Consider the following 19,652-nt stretch of genomic DNA (forward strand, 5'->3'; position numbering starts at 1 on the left):
AACTCTTGTTGCCAAGTAACAGTAATGCGTGTTCGAAATCGGCGCTTTATGTTTGGATTCGCAGGTGCCTCGCTGCGCACGATACTTCAGCGAGCGGTTGTGACGTCAGCCCACACGCGCCGCAAATTTTCGATGGAACTGAATCAGCTACTTGTTTAGCATTAGTCACTTCCTCTTTTTGACTGTGAAGGTAGTTGCCATTGTTAGGTTGGTGAGTTGGCGTATGTATTGCCTCAGTTGCCGAAACCTCCCGGGGGTCGTGTGTTCGCTCATTCGTGAAATGTGGGTGCATGGGCACACCCGGTTGCTGCTCTCCTAGTATCGTGCACTTCTTATAGTGAAACGCAATAGTTTGTGACAGGAGGTAAAGTGCTTTGTTTGCTTCATACGACGTACGCCTTTCATTTATATATTATATCCTGTGGGACGTTTTTAATAGTTATGTCTTAGAACTATGGCGCCATTGGCACTTACCATTACTCGACACTCGAACGGGATTATGTTGCGACGGTTTGATAATTTCCAGTATTGTGGAAGATGTTTTTTGAGCTTACAGTTCAGCTGGGTTTTCTGTGGTGAAGTAATTTTCTGCATACTTGCATTTTAACTTTTAAATTCTTTTTCTTTCATAAACTGTTTGTGGAAGTGCTTTGCTTATTCGCTTAATCTGCTAATTTATTACCAGCCGGGAAGCGCATAAAATGGGACGGTTAGCAATGTACAGTTATATCTATGCGGTTTTTTCCCCTGTCTGCTTTTATGTGTAGAAAGAATGGACTTGTTTTCAGCATTTGGAACTTCTCAGTCAAATCTCGTAAGGCGAGCTAGTGCACACGATAATTGGGTGACAGTACCTGTCCATCGATCGCTAGTTAGGTTGCAGCTCTTATCTTCGAACGATTGTCGTTCAAAAATAAGACTATCGATCACTCATAGGTGAGCATCCTTAGATGTCTACAAGTTGTAGTTTTCGAAGTTGGATTCATGGCATCATAAAATAGTTGACGTTACAAATACCTTGGTGGTGAATTTGCTACTGTGGAATATTCAGGTGGCGTATAGGTAGATATGCTTACCCAGCATTTAATGCACGTTTTCATAGTTGGCTGTGTAGCAGGGGACAGTCCATGCATTCCGCGCACTTAGCGAATCCGATAAGATTGTAGGGATTTGCTAGATCTTGTGTAGTGCGGCCTGTCTTTCGCCTCTCCCCTGTCTCTGTCTCTTCGTCTCTCTCTCTCGCCTCACGCTAGCTGGCGTGAATGCTCAGAGCACGCCACCCGTCTGTTGGTGCGATGAAATCTGCCTCCGGCTCATCGGGCTTGCCAGCATCAATCTAGCTACATCTTACAGTGCTACTCTTCGTACAGCCCCTCATGCCGTGGCTCGCATAGATGCAATAGTCGGAGCCGGTGCTCTGACCCCCTTCACTTTTAAACGGTTGGGGAAAGGACCTCCTTCACTTTAAACGGTTGGCAAAATTACCCCCTTCACTCTTAGACGGCTAGCGAAAGGACACCCTTCTCTTAAGCTGAACCCCATGAGCTAAACCCCCTTCACTTGAGGAGGGTCCGGCTTCTCCTTATCGCACCTATGATGGTTCGGTACAACCGAATCCCTTACCTTGTTCAGACGTCCACAGTTTTGCTCCTTTTGAGGTTCACTAGTCGTAGCCAGAGTGGACTAAGTATGTTCTGTTAGTTTAATCTTGTCTCGATTTGTATCGATAATCTGCTGGATTCCTGCAGAATTCCTTAACTTTTGCAAAAAAAAAATCATTTAATATTCGTGTTCGTTCATAACCTCTTTCGGCGCGATACTTTAAAAACATTCTGGGAGTTCTGATAACATTCGCTCAACATTTCCTTTTTCAGTTAGTTATTCATCTCAATTCGTTACCGCTACTTGTTTCACAACATTCCATTTTATTCAGCTTATAATTTTGCAGCCGACTCGGATATGTCGAGCGGCAACGAGGAAGCGCAATTGGCCCAATGTCAAGCTTATGTTCAACGGCACAACATTCAGCAACTTGTCAAAGAAGCCATTGGTGTGCTGTTGTAATTGTTGCCTGTCTTTTATATTCAACTCTGATGTTAAATATCTACTGTAGCAGAAGGTTCTTGTGTACTTCCGACAAATACATCCTGGAAAATGTTTGTTTCAGTTGCTCTCTGCATTCACAAGCCAGAAAATCCTGTTTTATTCCTGAAGGAACATTTCGATAAACTTAACGAACAGAGGACAGAGGTTTGCTTTGATTTCGCTTCTTGAGTTCTCTAAGTTATTGTAGACGTTCTTTCTTGCCGGTTCCTATTGTGGTAGTTTTCCTATCTTTGTCTTCTTGCTCTCAACGTTCAGTGGTTCATGTTAGGGTTACTTAGTGGTAAAGACTTTCTTTTGACTTTCTGCACTCATACCTGGCACATTTATTCTATATTCGTCGTAGGTTGGCGTGTCTAGTTTGTCAGTTTTTAATGTGACAGCTGTCATCTAATCGCTCTTAGTTGCGGGCCCATTTGTTCTTGACATCGTGTCGGACCCTTTTCTCCATTGGTGCAATTTTCTTAGTTTCTGCAATGACGTAAGTTTTCAGCGAAAAAACTTACACCTAGAGCTCCAAATAACGTTGAGTTTCTATCATTTGTAAACATGAAATATACAACAGATGTCACTGCTCCTTATCATACGTTCCTCAAAGTCTAGCGTTTACTGTGTTTCTGTTACATCTGTCACGAGTCTGGCAGCAGGAGCATGGGCAGAATATTCGCCATAATGGCTTTAGGGTGTGGGTGCATGAGATAAAAACGAAATAGTGAGTGTATGTCGGGAGAGCGGGGGCGCGAAAACAGACTCAATCGCAGCCAGTCGGCCGGCACCGCAATCAATACATGCAGAAGGCCACGAGGGCATCCTAGCGAGCAGAATTCATTTGTTGACAACGCCGTCTGGCTGCGTGATGCAATGGGACAGCATCTGACTGTTCGTCGAAGTCGAACAACAAAGACTTCTCCGAGCTCATCGACAATTCAGGTGAGTGTTGATTAGTTAGATGGAAATCTTTTGACTAACTCCTTTTGCTATCTTCCCTGATATGCATTTTAACTGGAAATGATCAACATGATCTCCGTGAAGCAAAGTGAGGAATGCGAGTGATGTCCTCCCAAACAGTAGTTGTAAGGATGTGCACAACCGCTCCGAAGCAAGCGTATAGAATTCGCACTCGCGCGTAGGTTGCACAGCATTCCTGGGGACTTTTGGCGTCATATACGTTGTTTGGTGCACACCACACACAATGCGCAAACACGACACGACTTTCCTATATTTCAATGTCTAATAGTTCTCTAGTTTTCTTTTCTGTTATTTCTTTGGTTTATATATATCCAATTAATTGACTCTTAAATGCTAGTGATGTATTTGCGTATACAGTTGTATTGGGTGGGTTTTCACGTTCTTCTCGTTTCCCTCGCCCTCGCCTCGCCAAAACATAAAGAAGACGGATACATGGAAAGATATGGACAGAAACCTGATTTCCTAGAACTAAAATCTTCAAGACGACACTCCGGCAGCAATAAAAAAAAAACTATATTAAGGAAAAAAAGGATATTGATACCTTAAAACTACGATCAACGCATGATAGTGAATGAATTGTGCATGTATCATGCACAATTATAAGATTACGGGGCACTTGACCGTGCTCTTATTCCTGGAAGGAGACAACTACGTTTTCCTCCAATGTTCCCCATACAGCTCAAATTCGACATATTTGGTTTCCTCAAGTGTTGTTAAAACTTCAAATTAGTCTCAATTTAGATTGTGCAGCTATTGCCCGCTGCACCATTGCTTTATCTCCGCAACAAGAAATTGTTCACATCAAACTGGTAAAGGGAGTGATATAGCAAACGTAAGCGTAGCAAACGCGAATAAGTCGTAATTGAAAGAAGAGAAATTCACATAAAGTCCGCCAAATGTGATGTTTTGAAATATGAAACACTATGTCGTCTGCACCCACAAAAACATATTTGATGCCAGCAGTCTCCGGGGAAAATGTGCAGTTTTCGCGCGGGTACGAATTCCATAACCAACCCACTTGGAAAAGCCTTCTGCCAGCTCCAGACAGCTGAAAGATGTTTTTTTCCGGAATTTCTGAGATATAGTAGTTTCTATTGATGATTAGTGTTAATTCCTTTCTATCGCGAAGATTTTGGAACTTCAGAGGGTTTTTTCTCACCTTCTAAAGGATATCGGCCGGCGCGCTCTATTGAGAGTTATCGCAGCAATTACTTGTTTTACTACTTTTTTAATGCTATTTCGGGGAGACAGCTTCTGGAGATCAGGACTTTTTAAATACCTTTAGGCATGTTCGGAAAGTTGCGCTGCGTATCCTAGGTGCACCTGCTGATGAAGATTCGGCTCAGTCTTAAGGTCAACTTAGAGCAAGAGTTCCGCTCCAAGAGCCGAACTAGTAATTGCAGCCTAAATGTTCGAAACATCGCAGGTAGTGTTAATGTAGGAGGAAATCTACCAATCCTATGTGTTCTTATTTGTTAGCTGCAAATTGCGGTTTGGTTTGTGCGAAAGATCAGTGTTCTCTGGTAATGGCAATGAACAAAAACAGTGCGCAGCGAGGGATCTTTGTCTCTGCGCTTAAAAACTTAAATGTTGCAAGGGTATGCAACATTCACAACTTATTCAGTTGTATATGCTATGACTGTGACAGTTCGCATTGAAGTTCTGTCAAGGAACACTTCGTCGGTAATAGGTCTTTTCAGCAATCGGCACGGCCAAGCGTGCGTCGAGAATTTCTCAACAGGCCGGTCGTAAGAGGGTTATGAGAGCAGGAGGGGTGGTACGGAGGATCGAAAGAGGAGGAAAAGTTAGGGGATAGTCGATGTTAAATGGACAAATTAGACATATTAAAGTAAAAGGTAAAGTGTCTGGCGTTAACTAATCCGCTTAGGATGCGTCCCCACGTTCACATCAATTCAGAATCGTTTGAAGTTCACGAACGTGTAACTGGCCTATACAATGACTTGCAGTGGCTAGCCGATGTGTCAAGTCAGTGTTATCCTCCTAGACAACTCTTGTATCAATTTATGGACTCCGGAGGGATGAAAGGCTTGGTGAGCACTAGGGCGGATTTGAACCTCCGATCGATCGTGCAGGAAGTGAAATTTCTAACCACTACACCACACCCGCCCTAAAACATCCCCAAACATATTAAGGAATGCAAAATACTTTAAAAAAATAGATGACGCTAAGTTTTTTTAAAGAAAGATTTTGCTGCCATAATTTTGCGGTGCCCACAGCCGATTATCTGCAGCCGAATAAGTGCCTGCAGAAGAGGCTGTAGGTAAGCCAGAGGAGGCGTATCTTAGTCCACCTATGATCACTAAGCCACGCCCGTCCATCACCACGTCACCAAGGTCATGTGCCGTGTCTGTATTGCAATTAAGTGATAGAGTTGACTTCTATGAAGGTTCAAAGAACGAAAAGGTAGGTGGAAAAAGACGTAGAAAATGAAAATGCTAAAAATGAAGAAAGAACGTGGAAGATTTGTGCAAGAGAAAAACAACATGAGAAAACATAAGTGAAGCTGAAAATTGAAAAAGTTCCAAAATGTGGGGCTGTCGTTAGGTACCCGCGGACGAATAATTGCAGAAGAGGCTGTCGGTAGGCCAGAGCAGGCATATCCTAGACTAGTTGTGATCACTAAGCCACACCACGTCACTGAGGTCATGTGCCGTGTTTGTATTGCAATAACGTGATAGAGCTGACTTCTAGGAAGGTCCAAAGAACAAAAAGGCAACAACGTAGCAACGTAGAAAGTGTTAAAAAAAACATAGAAAATGAAAATGCTAAAAATGAAGCAAAAACGTAGAAAATTTATACAACAATAAAAAACAGAAAGCATAAATGAAGCTGAAAACGTTCCAGAATAAAAGTTGAAAAGTGTAAAACGAGAAACGAGGAATGTTGTAAGACGTAGATTTGTGATTGAAAAACTATACAGAGAATATATATACATATTTGTATTCATACAGAGTGTTTAATACACGTAAGGTAGTGCAATAGTTTGTAAAGGTTTCGATTTGTTTGTTTTACACAAATAAAACACTTGTTTTCTATCTCTGCTATTTCGTGTGCAATCGTTCGATGTTTCTCTATACGTAAGTGATCGACACTCCGTACAGAAGCAATACCAGAGATAGCGTGTTCTTGCGAGGCATGTTTCGCACCTCGTTAGACGATGGGGCAGAAGATGGACGATGTAATGGGCGGGGCATAATTCAAACGTAGCGCAATGCTCTGCTGACGCTATTATTAACGAATGCCGCTGCCAGTCGTTACCCCTAAGGATAGGTTGTCGTGGAGGCTGCGGGTACCTAACGATACGCACCCGTGCAATCAATTGTTCGATAAGGAGCAACAACAACATAACATGTAATTTCTCTTGAAGTGTATTAGATAAGCTAGTATAAAAACGAATGTACAACTACGAGGGCGTAGCAGCAGCTAGGAGGACGAGTGAGCGGCTTTTACGACGAATAGGCGACTATAAGGAAAAATGAGCACTTAAATACATTACACATTGTACGGGGTGTCCGTAAAGTCATGCTGCACATTTAGCCGGTCAGAGGAAAGCAAAGAAACACCATAGAAATGTGAAATCCTCATCAACTAAAAGGAAACTCCTCCAGGTTTCCGTAGTACGGTGCGCAAGCGCGTGCGCACACTGGTGATTGCGCAACACCACGAGCTGCGCGGCGCCGGATGAGCCCTCGCCCACGTTCCCTCGCTAGTCGAGATGTGGACACAAACCAGTAAAACACAGTAGGAGCACAGATTTTTTACTTGCGGCCGCCTTGCTGCAGGCCAAAGAGCAGAGCAGCATCGGCACAGGTTTCTACTGCTTACTATTCACTATTGTTAGGCATCCAAAGTCTTGTTCATGATTCATTTTCTGTCGTTACTTCAATGTCGTTCTTCTCATCTGTTTAGCCTCACTGTTTATACCTTATTGCTCCTTTTCAAATTTATTTCTTTGTTGCTTACATTAAAGAGATGTGTTTCTTCTATAAACTCCCATTGTTTTATCTTCATGTCTGCATTTCAGCTTGTGTCGTCTCTTCAGTCGTTCTTTACGTAAATGTAACTTTACCTTCGACACATCACTGCTCTTAACTCAAGTTTGTTGTCACGTTGCTTATATTTAACAGATATGCCTCTTCTACAAACTCCTGTTGTTCTCTTTCCAATGCTTCACGTTTTTATCTTCTCTCGTTTCTTCAGAGTTGCTAACATCAACCTATCTAGAGAAGACGGAAGATAAAAATGATAAGTTTGAAAAGAAAAGAACGGAAGTGTATAGAAGAAATGTACCATTAAATATAGACAGCGTAGTTATGAGAACTTGAAAAAGGCGCAGCAGCGTATCGGAAGTAATGGTAGACTGATGTTAGGAACGACCCTGAAGAAACGAGAGAAGATAGAAACGTAAAGCCATGAAAAGAAAACAACAGTAGTTTATAGAAGATACATACCTGTTTTGTATAAGCAACGTGGCAATAAACTTGAGTTAAGAGCAGTAATGTATCGAAAGTAAAGCTACATTTACGTAAAGAACGACTCTGAAGAGGCGACAGAATATGAAGCATGTCTCCGCTGAAGCTGCTCTGCTGCAATGTGGCCTGCAGCAATGCGGCCGCAAAAACAAAATCTGCGTCCCTACTGTTTTAGTGGCTTGTGATGTGGACGGTACAAAGGAAAGTCCAGTGTGCTCTGTGGCTTGCTAATTTCGAGTCCGTGATTAAGAAGCAAAGTGTTTCTGGAGACAAGATTGTCCTAGCGGTTGATAGGTAGGGGTTTTGTCAAGCCATGGCCACCACAATCCCGAGATATGACTTTCCTTAGATTTTTACTTGTGGAATTATCTGAAGCAACATGTGTACATGAACATATCAATTGCACTAATCATTTAAAACGGAGAATGACAAAATTTATTTGCTTTCTTACACCAGAACCATCCTTAACCGTGAGTGGGAAGAGCTTGAGTATCGCTTGTCCTGTAGGGCAACAAATTTGGCATAGGTGAGAAATATGTTTAATTTTTATAACTAATATGTATAAATGTATGTATGCATATATATATATATATATATATATATATATATATATATATATATGCTATAAATTAAACTTAGATGAGCTCTTAGTAGAGTTCCCAGAGAAGTGCGGCGTGATGAGTCATCACGAGAAGCACTTGCACATGCGTTACTGTCTCAGATATTACAAAATCCAGCTCGAAGTACACGGATTAATTACAGTATAGCGTAAAAGGGGATAGAATGTGCTACAAGTAATTGTCGAAGAAACAGACTTAATGCTGTTTTATGTTGCAGAAATTCGATGTTTCTATCACCACCTTCGTGGGCAAATTTTTTCTTAAGTAACTCATTTCTTTTAGAACCTAACAATAGAGTAATAAATCATCTAACTTTATTCAATCTCTACAGATGAAACTTCATTTGGTTATGAAAATGTGTCTCATGTTCGAAAATAGTTTCTTTTGCATCTGAGAAAAACACGTTTTTTCTAAATAACATGCATAAATGAAAACCTATCAATGGAAATAAAGGTACATATTCGGTGTACATTTCGTCATCCTATGCAGTGTTAACTCGTTTTATAAAAATGTGCAGCTTTTACGGGAGGAGGGGAAGCACGCTATCGTTGGCGTGCTCCACCCCAGCACTCTCTCATCATGTCTCTGTCTGTCTGCCAGGAAAATTTACAATTAAGTGTGCTCCGTCTCCCTTCATCTCCACTAAAAAAAACTTCCTCAACATGTAATATACCTTCTGATAGAGCGTGAGCGGAGGATTATTTTGGTGTGCAGCACTTACCTGTTCGTTTCGAATGAGCACGAAAAGAAGCAAAAACATAAATCTCGACGTTTCTATCTCCACGTTCAGGTCCATTATTTCCCCTTAGTCGTCAGAATGAAAGGACAAGCTTGATGAGGTTTTGTAGCAAATTTCCTCTACCTCGATATGCAGTCCATTTTTGTCAGGTTCTCTCTCAACAAAGTTATGGACTCAAAACTGACACCACTCACTTCTCCATGCCCCAACTTTGGGCTCTAATTTCCCAGCAGAAACGACGGGGAACGGTAAAGAGGGTCCCGGCGGATTCTCCGCGAATGCCTACGAGACATTACTTGTCCAGTGGATATGCCGTTTTATACGCCAACATATCTGGATGAGGTCACGCTCCAGTCGCTTGTGGAGACGCAGACAACCGTCTTAGATCCTCTTCTGGCCATAAAGACGCAAAGAACTACACAGGTATAAGGAAATATGTAAAGAAGAATGATGTGAGCTGTTGAAATTACATAGATAAATTAAAGAACAATATGGTTAAAAGTTAATGCCATTTTGTGAGGTATTCTAATAAGAGAACTGGAGCGAGTTTTGCTTGGATATTATTTTTAGGAAGTCTAGAAATCGCATCAAATTAACTCTTTTTTTTTAATAAGAGGTCAGAGATATAGAGGGTCCATCTGTCCGCAAATAAATTAGGCTACATAAAAGCTTATAACTTGCAGATAACGCCTCATTCTCATCACTTTTCAAAGCTGGAATGCTCCATTTTTGCCGGAAATTTTCATACACGTAATTTGGAGCTATTAGATGCACCTTTCTCTCTTATTTTACACGAGGATTTCTCTTAGTTCTGGTACAGTTATAAATTTGAGTTCACTTCACATCAAAAAAATTCCAGTGGATCTGTCTGATTCGTCAGAACAATCTAGTAGCTCGTGAATTGTAACCTAGCATGGTGATGCAGCGTATGATGTCTAGCAGTGGGTGAGCAGGGTCAGCTACTCAGGTGGTAACGAAGGTTAATCTCTTTCTCGCACCTTCGCTAGTTGCTTTGCCATAATCGAGGCATGCTCGAAAATCCGCCAGGACCCTCTTTACACGTACCCCAGAAACGACATCACATTGGGTGTATTTTGTACTGTTTAAAAGCTGGGGTGGTGCGGGTTTCAGTTGGGTTATAGCTATACGGGGTCGTAGATTATGAGGAAGAGGGTGATTCCGTCCATTTCTTCCCGTGAAGAACAGCCCAGAAGATGCGGTGCGTGCACAAAGCTGGCGCGCTCCAATGGAATTCGTCGTTGAATATAGCGCCCCGAAACATTAAAAGTCACATTTTCCGGGCCGTTTTTTACGGCAATTAGAAAGAAACGAACGGAATCACCATCCTCCACATAATCTACGACCTTGTATAGGCATAACACTCCTGAAACCCTCACCACCCCAGATTCCTGGGGTGATGCCTTTAAGTGGCTACGTTCTGGTGTATTTCCAGACATAGACTACTGCCTGGCGGTTTTACCCTGAGCGGAGATATGAGCTGTTTAATTCCACGAATTTTCGCAAGCAGTGACAAAACATTACTTTTTTATTTCGCACTATTGCAATACATCTTCCAACATCCACAAAGTTGTATCTCTTCCGTTCCTTTTCTTTGTTCTCGTGGTAACTGGACTGCTTAGGTGAGGAGAGTCACGTTGCCAACCACTTCAAAGTGAGTAGGGCCGGAGTACTGGCTCCGAGGATCGCATGTACGTTGAAAGACCGAGTGATGCTACCAACCACTGTCTGTCGATGCGCAGTGCTGTGTAGCACTGATTCTATTGAAATGCTCGGGATCAATTCCTGACAGAAGTGGAACATTTGCATTTGAAGTTAGAGTTTAAAGAGTACGTTTCTCATCCAACTCTTTTTTCCACTCAAAAAAAGCAATTTTGATTATGTTAATAAGCGGAGAAAAGAGATCTACAGCCGGAAGTAGGTATAAAATTAGTGCGTAGTGTCCACGACTTTCTGAATAACGACACTCATGATAGAGTTCATCTGATACAATTTTGGAATGTTGTAGAGACAGATTTTGTGTGTATTTGAGCAGAGTTCGGTGTTTCTAACTTCCCCAGTTTTTTTTTTGAAACCTAGTTGATAAAAGTACTGAATTTTCCCCAATTTCTTTTTTAATTTGCAATCAAGGGTTTTCGTTGATGCTCTATCAAATTATGGCCTTGAAGTTTTCAGTCGAGCTACCAGAAAAGTACGAAATTTCAGATTTCCAGCCGCGCGTTAAAATCTGTGAATTCGAACAAAATCCAATAACTCGGCTCATCCTTTACAAGAATTCGCTTCAAAGCATGTTGTAGAGAAGATTTTCATAGCTTTTTGCTATCAGAATTAATTTTCACTTTTTTCCAGTTGGTTTTCGTTCTCTCAAATGTTAGTTGGGAAAAAGTTGAAAAATTTGCGAGAGTCCTCGACATGTTCAAAAAAAAAAACCAGAGGATCTCTAAAAAGGTCATTTAAATGTTCCAGAGCGCAAACCTTCCTCTATAAAACGCACAATTGCTTGTCCTTTCCCCCCTTTTTTGCAGTTCTTTATTCATGTTTACTTATCTTAAGAAAATCCGATCAGTCATGTAGCCATTTCCAATCAGGGTCTATGTTGATCGCTTAAATTACATCTTAATCACATCTAAATGCGACAAATAATGCTGTCAACACAATTTCAGAAAATTCCAGATAAAATGTTCTTAGTAATATTTCTTTTCGTTTTGCAGAAATCAAGGTTCGAAGAGAGAATCGAACTATCCATCGTTTGTAATCACTGTCAATAAGTAAATTAGTGTAGGAAGTAGAAATTTGTGAGAAAATGCATTCTAGAATGCGTTCTGCATCGGTATCAGTTATTTTATCATTTTGTGAGAAAAGGAAGGATTCCGGCGCGGATCGAACTCTCTACCGTTCGTTTTCATTGTCAACGACTAAAAACGTGTGCAACTAGTAGAAGATAGTGTAGAAATGGATTTAAAGTTTGTTCTTTGTCGTTCTCAGCTGTTTTATTCCATTTTCCAGAATAATGGTTTCGGAAGGGATTGTTCTCTCGACCGTCTTCTTATCAGTGTCGAAAGAAAAATTGTGCCGTCGAATACACGTTGAGAGCTTTCTCATCTTTTCATCTTATGTGTGCACTTATGTACTGAAACACTTCTAATCCTTGGCAGCGAGCGATCTGTGGTGTCGATATTATGTCATATATTTTTTATTTTACTTTCAGCACTATATATTCAGTAAAGTACTATTTGTTAATATTCGCTATTTTATATTATTTTAGTTTCATTTGTTCATTGAGCGTAAATGTTCCTTCAATTCAATTTTTCACAAGTAGTTTTTTTTATCCAAATTACAGGAAGCGGGCCGGAACCAAGACGCTCAAGATGATGATGATATAATGATTGAACCACCCAAGAGAACCAGTGGACGCCGTACAGGCATTTCTGCTGAACCTATCAAAGAAGACGATACTGAATACAAAAAGGTAACTTCTATGTTCTCTCTGCTTGTGCTACATCGTTGTGTGCTTGTAGGTACTATTAATTACATTCTTTTCGGAATACGAAGCATTTGTATGTTCCTTAAACCAAATTCCACAAGACCTTCAATTCAATGATGTGCTGCGTACAGTCGAGTTAATCCGACCTGACCGATGGTGCAGTTGTGTGAGCAGCTATGCTCGAATTCGCGGTAGAGGTAGTTGCGATCGAGGTGGGACCCATGCTCAAAAGAGGCAAAAGTCAGGATTGTCGCGCTTTTGTTTGCTTGGGTGGGGTAGCGCAACTAAAAATCCAACCCCATTTTGATTTTTTGGGCATCAAAGGAAACCTTTGACTGCGTATTATTTTCTCTGCAAGTATCCTGATTCTTTCTAAAGCTAGTTGGGAAGAGACCCAAGAAGCAAAAATTCACTTTTTTTCTCAAGTAGGTTCGTAACTATGTTTTTCTCTACAAAATTGTACTGCGTGGAATACCATGGGGGTCGTTATTGACCAACTGTGCAGCCTACTTTGCACTAATTTACCCTAATTCCAATTGTAAATGGCCTTCTTTCGCATACCTATGGCTTCGGAATTCTTTTTCTAGTGGTGATATTTTTAAAATAATCATCGTAAAAGTGTCGTATGAGAAGTATGTTCTTTTATCTCTTCTGTGGTGAATGCAAAAAACGCTTCTGTCACAGGCAACTCTAACTGTTTTAATTTAAAAAAAAAAGTTACACCGCACTACGCTACCCACTGAGCAGACTAGGTTGTCACTGGGAGTCTCACCACAGTATGTACTAGCGATCTTAATAAATAGGCGGATCTTCAACATATTGAATTGACTTTAACGGAGGAGTGCTTAATAAGGTTTTCAAGCTAAGAAGGAAGTGATGTTTCCTACGGTTTCTTGGTACTTAATGCGAAGTCACTTTCTGAATCATCTGTTCGAATATTGCACGGCTTCATTTCAAAGACAAGTATTGAATATGATCCCCTTACGATCTCCAGTTGGGAAAGTCCAACGTACGCTTGATCCTGAGTAATGCTTTATAACTGTGGTCTGGTCCCTTTACAAACGTTTGAGGGTAGTTATTTCTGAAACCGAAAGAAATAGGCCATTATTTAATGTTTATTGACTTGTAAGATATCACTAAAGTTTCGCAGCAACTCTCCGCTGTTGATAAAGGGAAATGGGCAGTAACTAGTTGTGTTTCAAGGTTGTGATCCCGAAGGATGAAGCAACAAGAAAGTCACTTGAAGCAGCGATGAGTAAGAACTTGCTCTTTGCACATCTCGAGGTTTGAGAAAGATTATTTTCTTTACATGTTCTATGTTTTATTACACTGCTTGTGCGAAATCCATTTCTCTTTGATTGTTGTTATATTTATATCGCTTAAGGAAGATGAGGCGAAAACGATGTTTGATGCTATGTTCCCAGTGGAGAAACAGGCGTGTGAAACAATAATCGAACAAGGAGAAGAAGGAGACAATTTTTATGTTATCGACAAAGGAGTGCGTTTACAAATTCCTGTGATTATAGTCCACATACCATTACTTCATTCTACTACACCAAACTGCATATGAAAGTTCGGTCAAATCACTAATACACAATTGGTAAAATATGCTCCGTAGTACGAACAGCAGTAGCGAACTGTAAATTGTTCCACAAAAGGCATGAGTGATGTGTAACATCGATTACTCTCACAATCTCCTTTAAATCTAAAAAGACGGAGTAGAAATAGCCCTAATATCTCTTTCGAATTTTGAACGATCTGGAAATAGTTTTTGTCTCTATGTGCATTTTCCAGTTTGAAAAAAAAAATGTCCAAGTATTATTACTGAGTCTATTTCCTTTTGGAAATAACATAATCTTGTTGAATCGCTTTCATAGTGTTGAAAATATAATGAAAGTGGTATATTCTAGTAGAGTAGAGAAATTTTGGTCGCGAGATCTGATATACAGAACCTGCATGTACCGAAAGAGGACTTCTTGTTTGTCCAGTGTTTGCATTTGCACTATCAACATACTTTGACTATTGAAACAGCATACGCCTGATCAATCGCGCTAAATCCTTTTTAAGAACTGCTTGCACTTCTCGTGCTCTTCGCTTTTCTTCTCTCCTGTCATTCTCCAACACAGATGCGATAGTCGGAGCCGGTGCTCCGACCTCCTTCACTTTTGGAAGGAAAGGGATCTCTTCCCTTTTGGGCGGTTGGTGGAGGTGAAAGGGTCCAGTTAATGAGATGCAGCTCAAGTGAAGAAGATTCACTTGAGCTGCATCTCATTAACTGGACCCTTTCACCTGAGAAGAGTCCTGCTCCTCCCTTTCGCACCTATGTTCTTTAATGCTCTTGGAATCCTGTTTAGGATCGCTGAAAGGACCTCTGAAATGGCTTGTCCATCTATCTCCAAATGACAAGGAGACAAGCACAAGGGTGTTAGAGATATCACAGTAGGAATCTTGAGTCACCTTGCTCAGAGCATACATTGTAGATTGCTTCCTCTATTTCTATTCTCGAGACACTGATTGTTGCAACTTAGTGCTGCAGACCTGTCGGTCTCTTATAATTGACGAAGTATCTCCCGTCTCTGCGACTTCAGCAGGTACTGCTGCTCTTTCTCTCGTTGACGTGTTCTCATATTGCCATTTCATAACACTTTCGGTTTGAGTTCGAACGTTAGTTGGTCGTTGCATCCAGCTTGTGTGGCTTCATACCGACATCAGGTTCCTTACTCCTGAAGGTTTTCGGAGACGAGTGTCTTGGTGATTTCCCAAGTTCCTGCTGCTTTGTACATGTGTTGTCGACCGCAGCATCTCTTCAAGAACTTGGGACGGAGCGAAAGGGCCTAAGCTGTGGATGGTTCTTCGCTTTGATAACTTGACAGTCTTCTCTCTTTCGCGAGGCGACCAAAAGGCTAGGGCAGCAACTGTCGGGCTAATTACGATGATGTGTCAATTTTACTATGCTATTCTCACCGAATGACTCCCACGTTCGGCGTTGATATACGAGTTCGTGTACGTGTAAGTTTTTATGCATGGTCTACGTCGTCGTGATAAAGGATAAAGTGTCTGGCGTTAATCAATCCGCTTAGGATGCGTCCCCACGTTCACTTCAATTCAGAATCGTTTGAAGTTCACGAACATGTAACTGGCCTACACAATGACTTGCGGTGGCCAACCGATGTGTCAAGTCAGTGTTTTTATCCTCCCTGACAAGTCTGATACCGATTTTTCGACCCCGGAGGGTCGAAAGGCTTGGGTAGCACTAGGGCGCTTTCGAACCTCCGATCGATCGTGCAAGAAGCAGAATCTCTAACCGCTACACTACACCCGCCCTCGTCGTGATAAACTGAGATGATCTCTCTTTCGTTCTTTCTTAGGCGTTGAATCTCGGTTCTTTTGAGGAAGTTCTTTAGAAGCTTTTCGAGCGTTATTCTTGGTGTTCCAGTCACAGTCCAGAGACATGATCTTCTCTGTAAAACATCTCCGACTTCATATAGAAGACTGAAACTCTCTTCTGACTTGTAACTTGATACTGAAGTATAAGCGATGAAATTTGGCGAAGTTGACTTCGTTCTACATCTGAATCATTGGTGACGCTTGTTTCGAGACGTCATTTCTTCATTACCAACATCTTCACCATTTCTGTTTTGCATTTCGCCTCAGTCACACATCGTTATTAATATTATTTGCATAATAAAATCTCTGAGTCTTGCTTCCGATGTAAGTTTACATGCATTGTATGAAATATCACAAAAATGATTCCCTGTTCTGGAAAGACAAAAATAAGGCGAAATAAAGTACACTAAAAACTCTTTTATTCATTAAGAACATATTATGTGCGTTTTAATGTTGTAGAGTAATATATCACCATTTTCTTTACAGAGCTGGCTTGAATTGCGTTAAAGTGTTCTTTTTAGAAAGAATTTTTTTATCTTGCTTTTCATTGTTCTAAGCGCAATGTTTCTGTTGCACATAGTCTTTTAAACATACATTGTGTATCAGAAGTCTTAATGAAATAGAAGTGGAATTTTCTCCAGGTTGTCGATGTTTATGTTAACAACGAATTTGTGCTCACTATCAATGAAGGAGGCTCTTTTGGCGAGCTAGCTCTTATTTATGGAACACCTAGAGCTGCTACAGTCAAAGCAAAGGTAACTTTAACAAGTTCCTTGCAGGTTTTTTTTCTAATTTTCCAGATCCTGGCATTCTGCCACGTTTCAAACTTCGCATTATTCAGACGGACGTGAAACTCTGGGCAATTGATCGTCTGTCGTACCGGCGCATTTTGATGGGTTCAGTGATGCGAAAGCGTAAGATGTATGATGAGTTTCTCTCTAAGGTCCAAATTCTAGGTAGGTTGCCTGTTTCTCATTTTAATCTTCATATGAAGTCAGCCTTTTTTTGCTATGGTTTTTTTTTTGCAGCCGATCTCGATAAGTGGGAACGCGCCAATGTTGCCGATGCACTCGAACGATGCGACTTTGAGCCAGGAACTCATGTGGTTGAGCAAGTGCGTTTTTCGGCCTTGACGAAAGAAATTGCAACCTTCTGTTGCTGGTTTAGGGCCAGCCTGGAGATGAATTCTTCATCATCCTTGAAGGTGAAGCCAATGTGCTGCAAAAACGAAGTGATGACGCGCCGTTTGATGTTGTCGGTCATCTCACTTCTTCGGATTACTTTGGTAGGAATCCTTTCTTTATAACAGGACATTGTAAACTTCATTACATCGAAGGTCCTGCAACATTATTTCTTGTTTTTAGGTGAAATTGCTCTCTTACTGGATCGCCCGCGTGCTGCCACTGTTGTTGCAACGACTCCTCTAAAGTGCATCAAGCTGGATCGTGCTCGCTTTGAGCGTGTAATGGGTCCTGTTCGTGAGATCCTCAAGCGTGACGTGTCTAACTATAACTCTTACGTCAAACTGATGACTTAAGTAAAAAAGTTAGCTACTGGTAAGTGATGCTGATGTTTAGATCTTTCTCCCTTCTAGTCGTTAATGCCAGAAGTGCACAATATCGGCCATTTAAAGAGGTGGGAAATCCACTGACATTGGGAGTTTATGGACACTATGTGGGGTTAGGTTTAACTCACTAGACGAATTAGTTCAGTCTTCCTTGTATCTTCTTAAATCGTGTCGTTCATAATCCGTAGTGTTGTGCTCATGTCAGACTATCTTCTAGAGTTCTGTATGCGAAAAGAATAGCAGAATTTAACCTACCACATTCGGTTTACCACTGTTCCACCTTAATATACTGTAATGTTAATGATTACTATATATTTATATGATATGCTTTTTTGTTATGTCTGTCTCTTTTGTGATTTTGATTTAAAGGCGTATTTTTCCCCAATTCAAATTCGTCAATCGGATCCGCACGTACGTAGCTTTATCGTTTACTCACGTCCTTCGTTCCGTAGCAGTTTTCTATACATCAATTGTTTTCTTCAACACATTAATTGTTCTTCTATACAGGATTCAGCTGACTCGGCATACACTTCTGCATGTAGCGATGCTTTGAAAAATTACATTGGACCGTTTTGTTGTAGATTTCTATTTGATCAACAGTTTATTCGGAATCAGAGTAATGTTTTTTTTTTTGCTTGTTCAAAGCTTGTGTAGTTACAATTGAACGTACTGTATAATGATCCTATATCAAGGTACAAAATACGATACGAACAATATCGCAAGCTTCTAGGTATACGCAGTCACCTTTTTTATTCGAGAAGCAAGGGCTGATGTATGAAAAACTGGGAACACCGAAAGTCCATCGGAAGTAGTTCTAGTTCCGTAGCTCTGAAGCTTCTCCATAGTAGTGCTTTGAACGAAGTTGGCTTCCATTGAGAGTTCTTGTTGTATGCGTATAGCTCTGTTTTGTACGTTTCATGAACTAGTACTTCGAACATTCATCTTGTTTGAATCGTCCAGACTCATGAATGAACTTGACATTTTTTTCTGTTCAAAGAATATGCGTTAGAATCTCGATTGATAAAAGGAAGCAGTAACAACCAGTCAGTTACGTTTACTTCCCATAAAGAAGATGGATACGCCGATTATATTTTCGCTGGCTCGCGGAATTAAATAACTCATACCTCCGCTCGGGGTAAAACAGCCAGGCAGTAATGGATGTTTGGGAGCAAACCAGAACGTAACCACTTAAAGGCATCACCGCACGAATCTGGGGTGGTTGCGGGTTATGCCATACGAGGTCGTAGATTATGGGGAGGAGGGTGATTCCGTCCATTTCTTTCTAATAGCCGTAAAAACGGCCCGGAAGATGCGGCTTCGAGCGTTCCGCGGCGCTATTTTTCACGAGTTTGATTGGAGCGCGCCACCCTTGTGTACGCGCCGCATCTCGTGGGCTGTTTTTTTTTACGGCAATTAGAAAGAAATGGACAGAATCACCTTCCTCCCCATAATCTACTATCCCGTATAGGCATAACCCACCTAAAACCCACACCACCCCGATTCGTGGGGTCATGCCTTTAAACACAATGTATAATTGGGACACGACCTTCTCAAGAACGAACCCCTCCCCTTTGTCCTCTCATTCCTTTTAGTATGTTCGCCCACATAGCAATTAAAAAATACGACAATAAATGAGACTGCAAAAAGAAATCTGAAAAATGAGCAATTAGATGAAAAATGCTATATAATGAACATATGATTGAAGTAATTATACATGAATAAAAATAAATTCACAGCATTTACGAATTTTCGCATTTTTCCTCCCTGCGAGACTACGGAAGTGCGATTAGTAGTATCTTGGAAGGTTAAGCTTGTTGGAGAAACTAAGAAAATAAGAGGGAAAATCTACCATTCTTCTCAACTAGTTTTCAGTATATAATTCCAATATTGAATATATATATATATATATATATATATATATCTGCAGTGAAGCTGATCAGGACATCTTTCAAGAAGAAACAGAACTCAGTTCTAGGATAAGGATGAAGTGAATCAAACCTATTGGGATGCGTCAATTTCAATTATATTCAATTCATTATTCAATTTTATGTACCCTTAACCCTTACACTATATGAAAAAATCTCCATTCTGCAGTGGTTGACCGCTGATCGTTTTAATAAGCATGGAGCCTCACTGCGTTACGCCAGCCACTTACACCCACTTCTTAGCGGACTACACATAAAGTATACATAAAGCTGTATCAATAATAGACAAAATTCCATTAAATTGAATTGTAATGGAGAAGTCCTGGAGCAATGCAAAGCTACGAAGA

The 19,652-nt window shown here is 40.8% G+C and overlaps 1 protein-coding gene across 2 annotated transcripts; it reads left to right on the top strand.

Moving 5' to 3' along the window:
• Positions 1-701: 701 nt before the first annotated feature.
• On the top strand, positions 702-17,350 carry RB195_025115 (uncharacterized protein; the record flags this gene model as incomplete). Of its 2 annotated transcripts, XM_064213133.1 has the most annotated exons (13): positions 702-709; positions 789-814; positions 919-936; positions 1,949-2,050; positions 2,168-2,250; positions 12,283-12,411; positions 13,630-13,710; positions 13,811-13,924; positions 16,455-16,568; positions 16,655-16,769; positions 16,842-16,927; positions 16,981-17,098; positions 17,178-17,350. In XM_064213133.1, 13 exons carry the CDS (start codon positions 702-704, stop codon positions 17,348-17,350), a joined length of 1,167 nt encoding a protein of 388 aa, XP_064069014.1. The 2 variants fall into 2 exon arrangements, with proteins under 2 accessions (XP_064069014.1, XP_013295148.2); XM_013439694.2 differs by lacking the exons at positions 702-709; positions 789-814; positions 919-936 and having other exon boundaries at positions 1,960-2,050.
• Positions 17,351-19,652: the final 2,302 nt, after the last annotated feature.

The sequence above is a fragment of the Necator americanus genome, chromosome X, assembly GCF_031761385.1.
Source record: "Necator americanus strain Aroian chromosome X, whole genome shotgun sequence".
Classification (NCBI taxonomy): domain Eukaryota; kingdom Metazoa; phylum Nematoda; class Chromadorea; order Rhabditida; family Ancylostomatidae; genus Necator; species Necator americanus.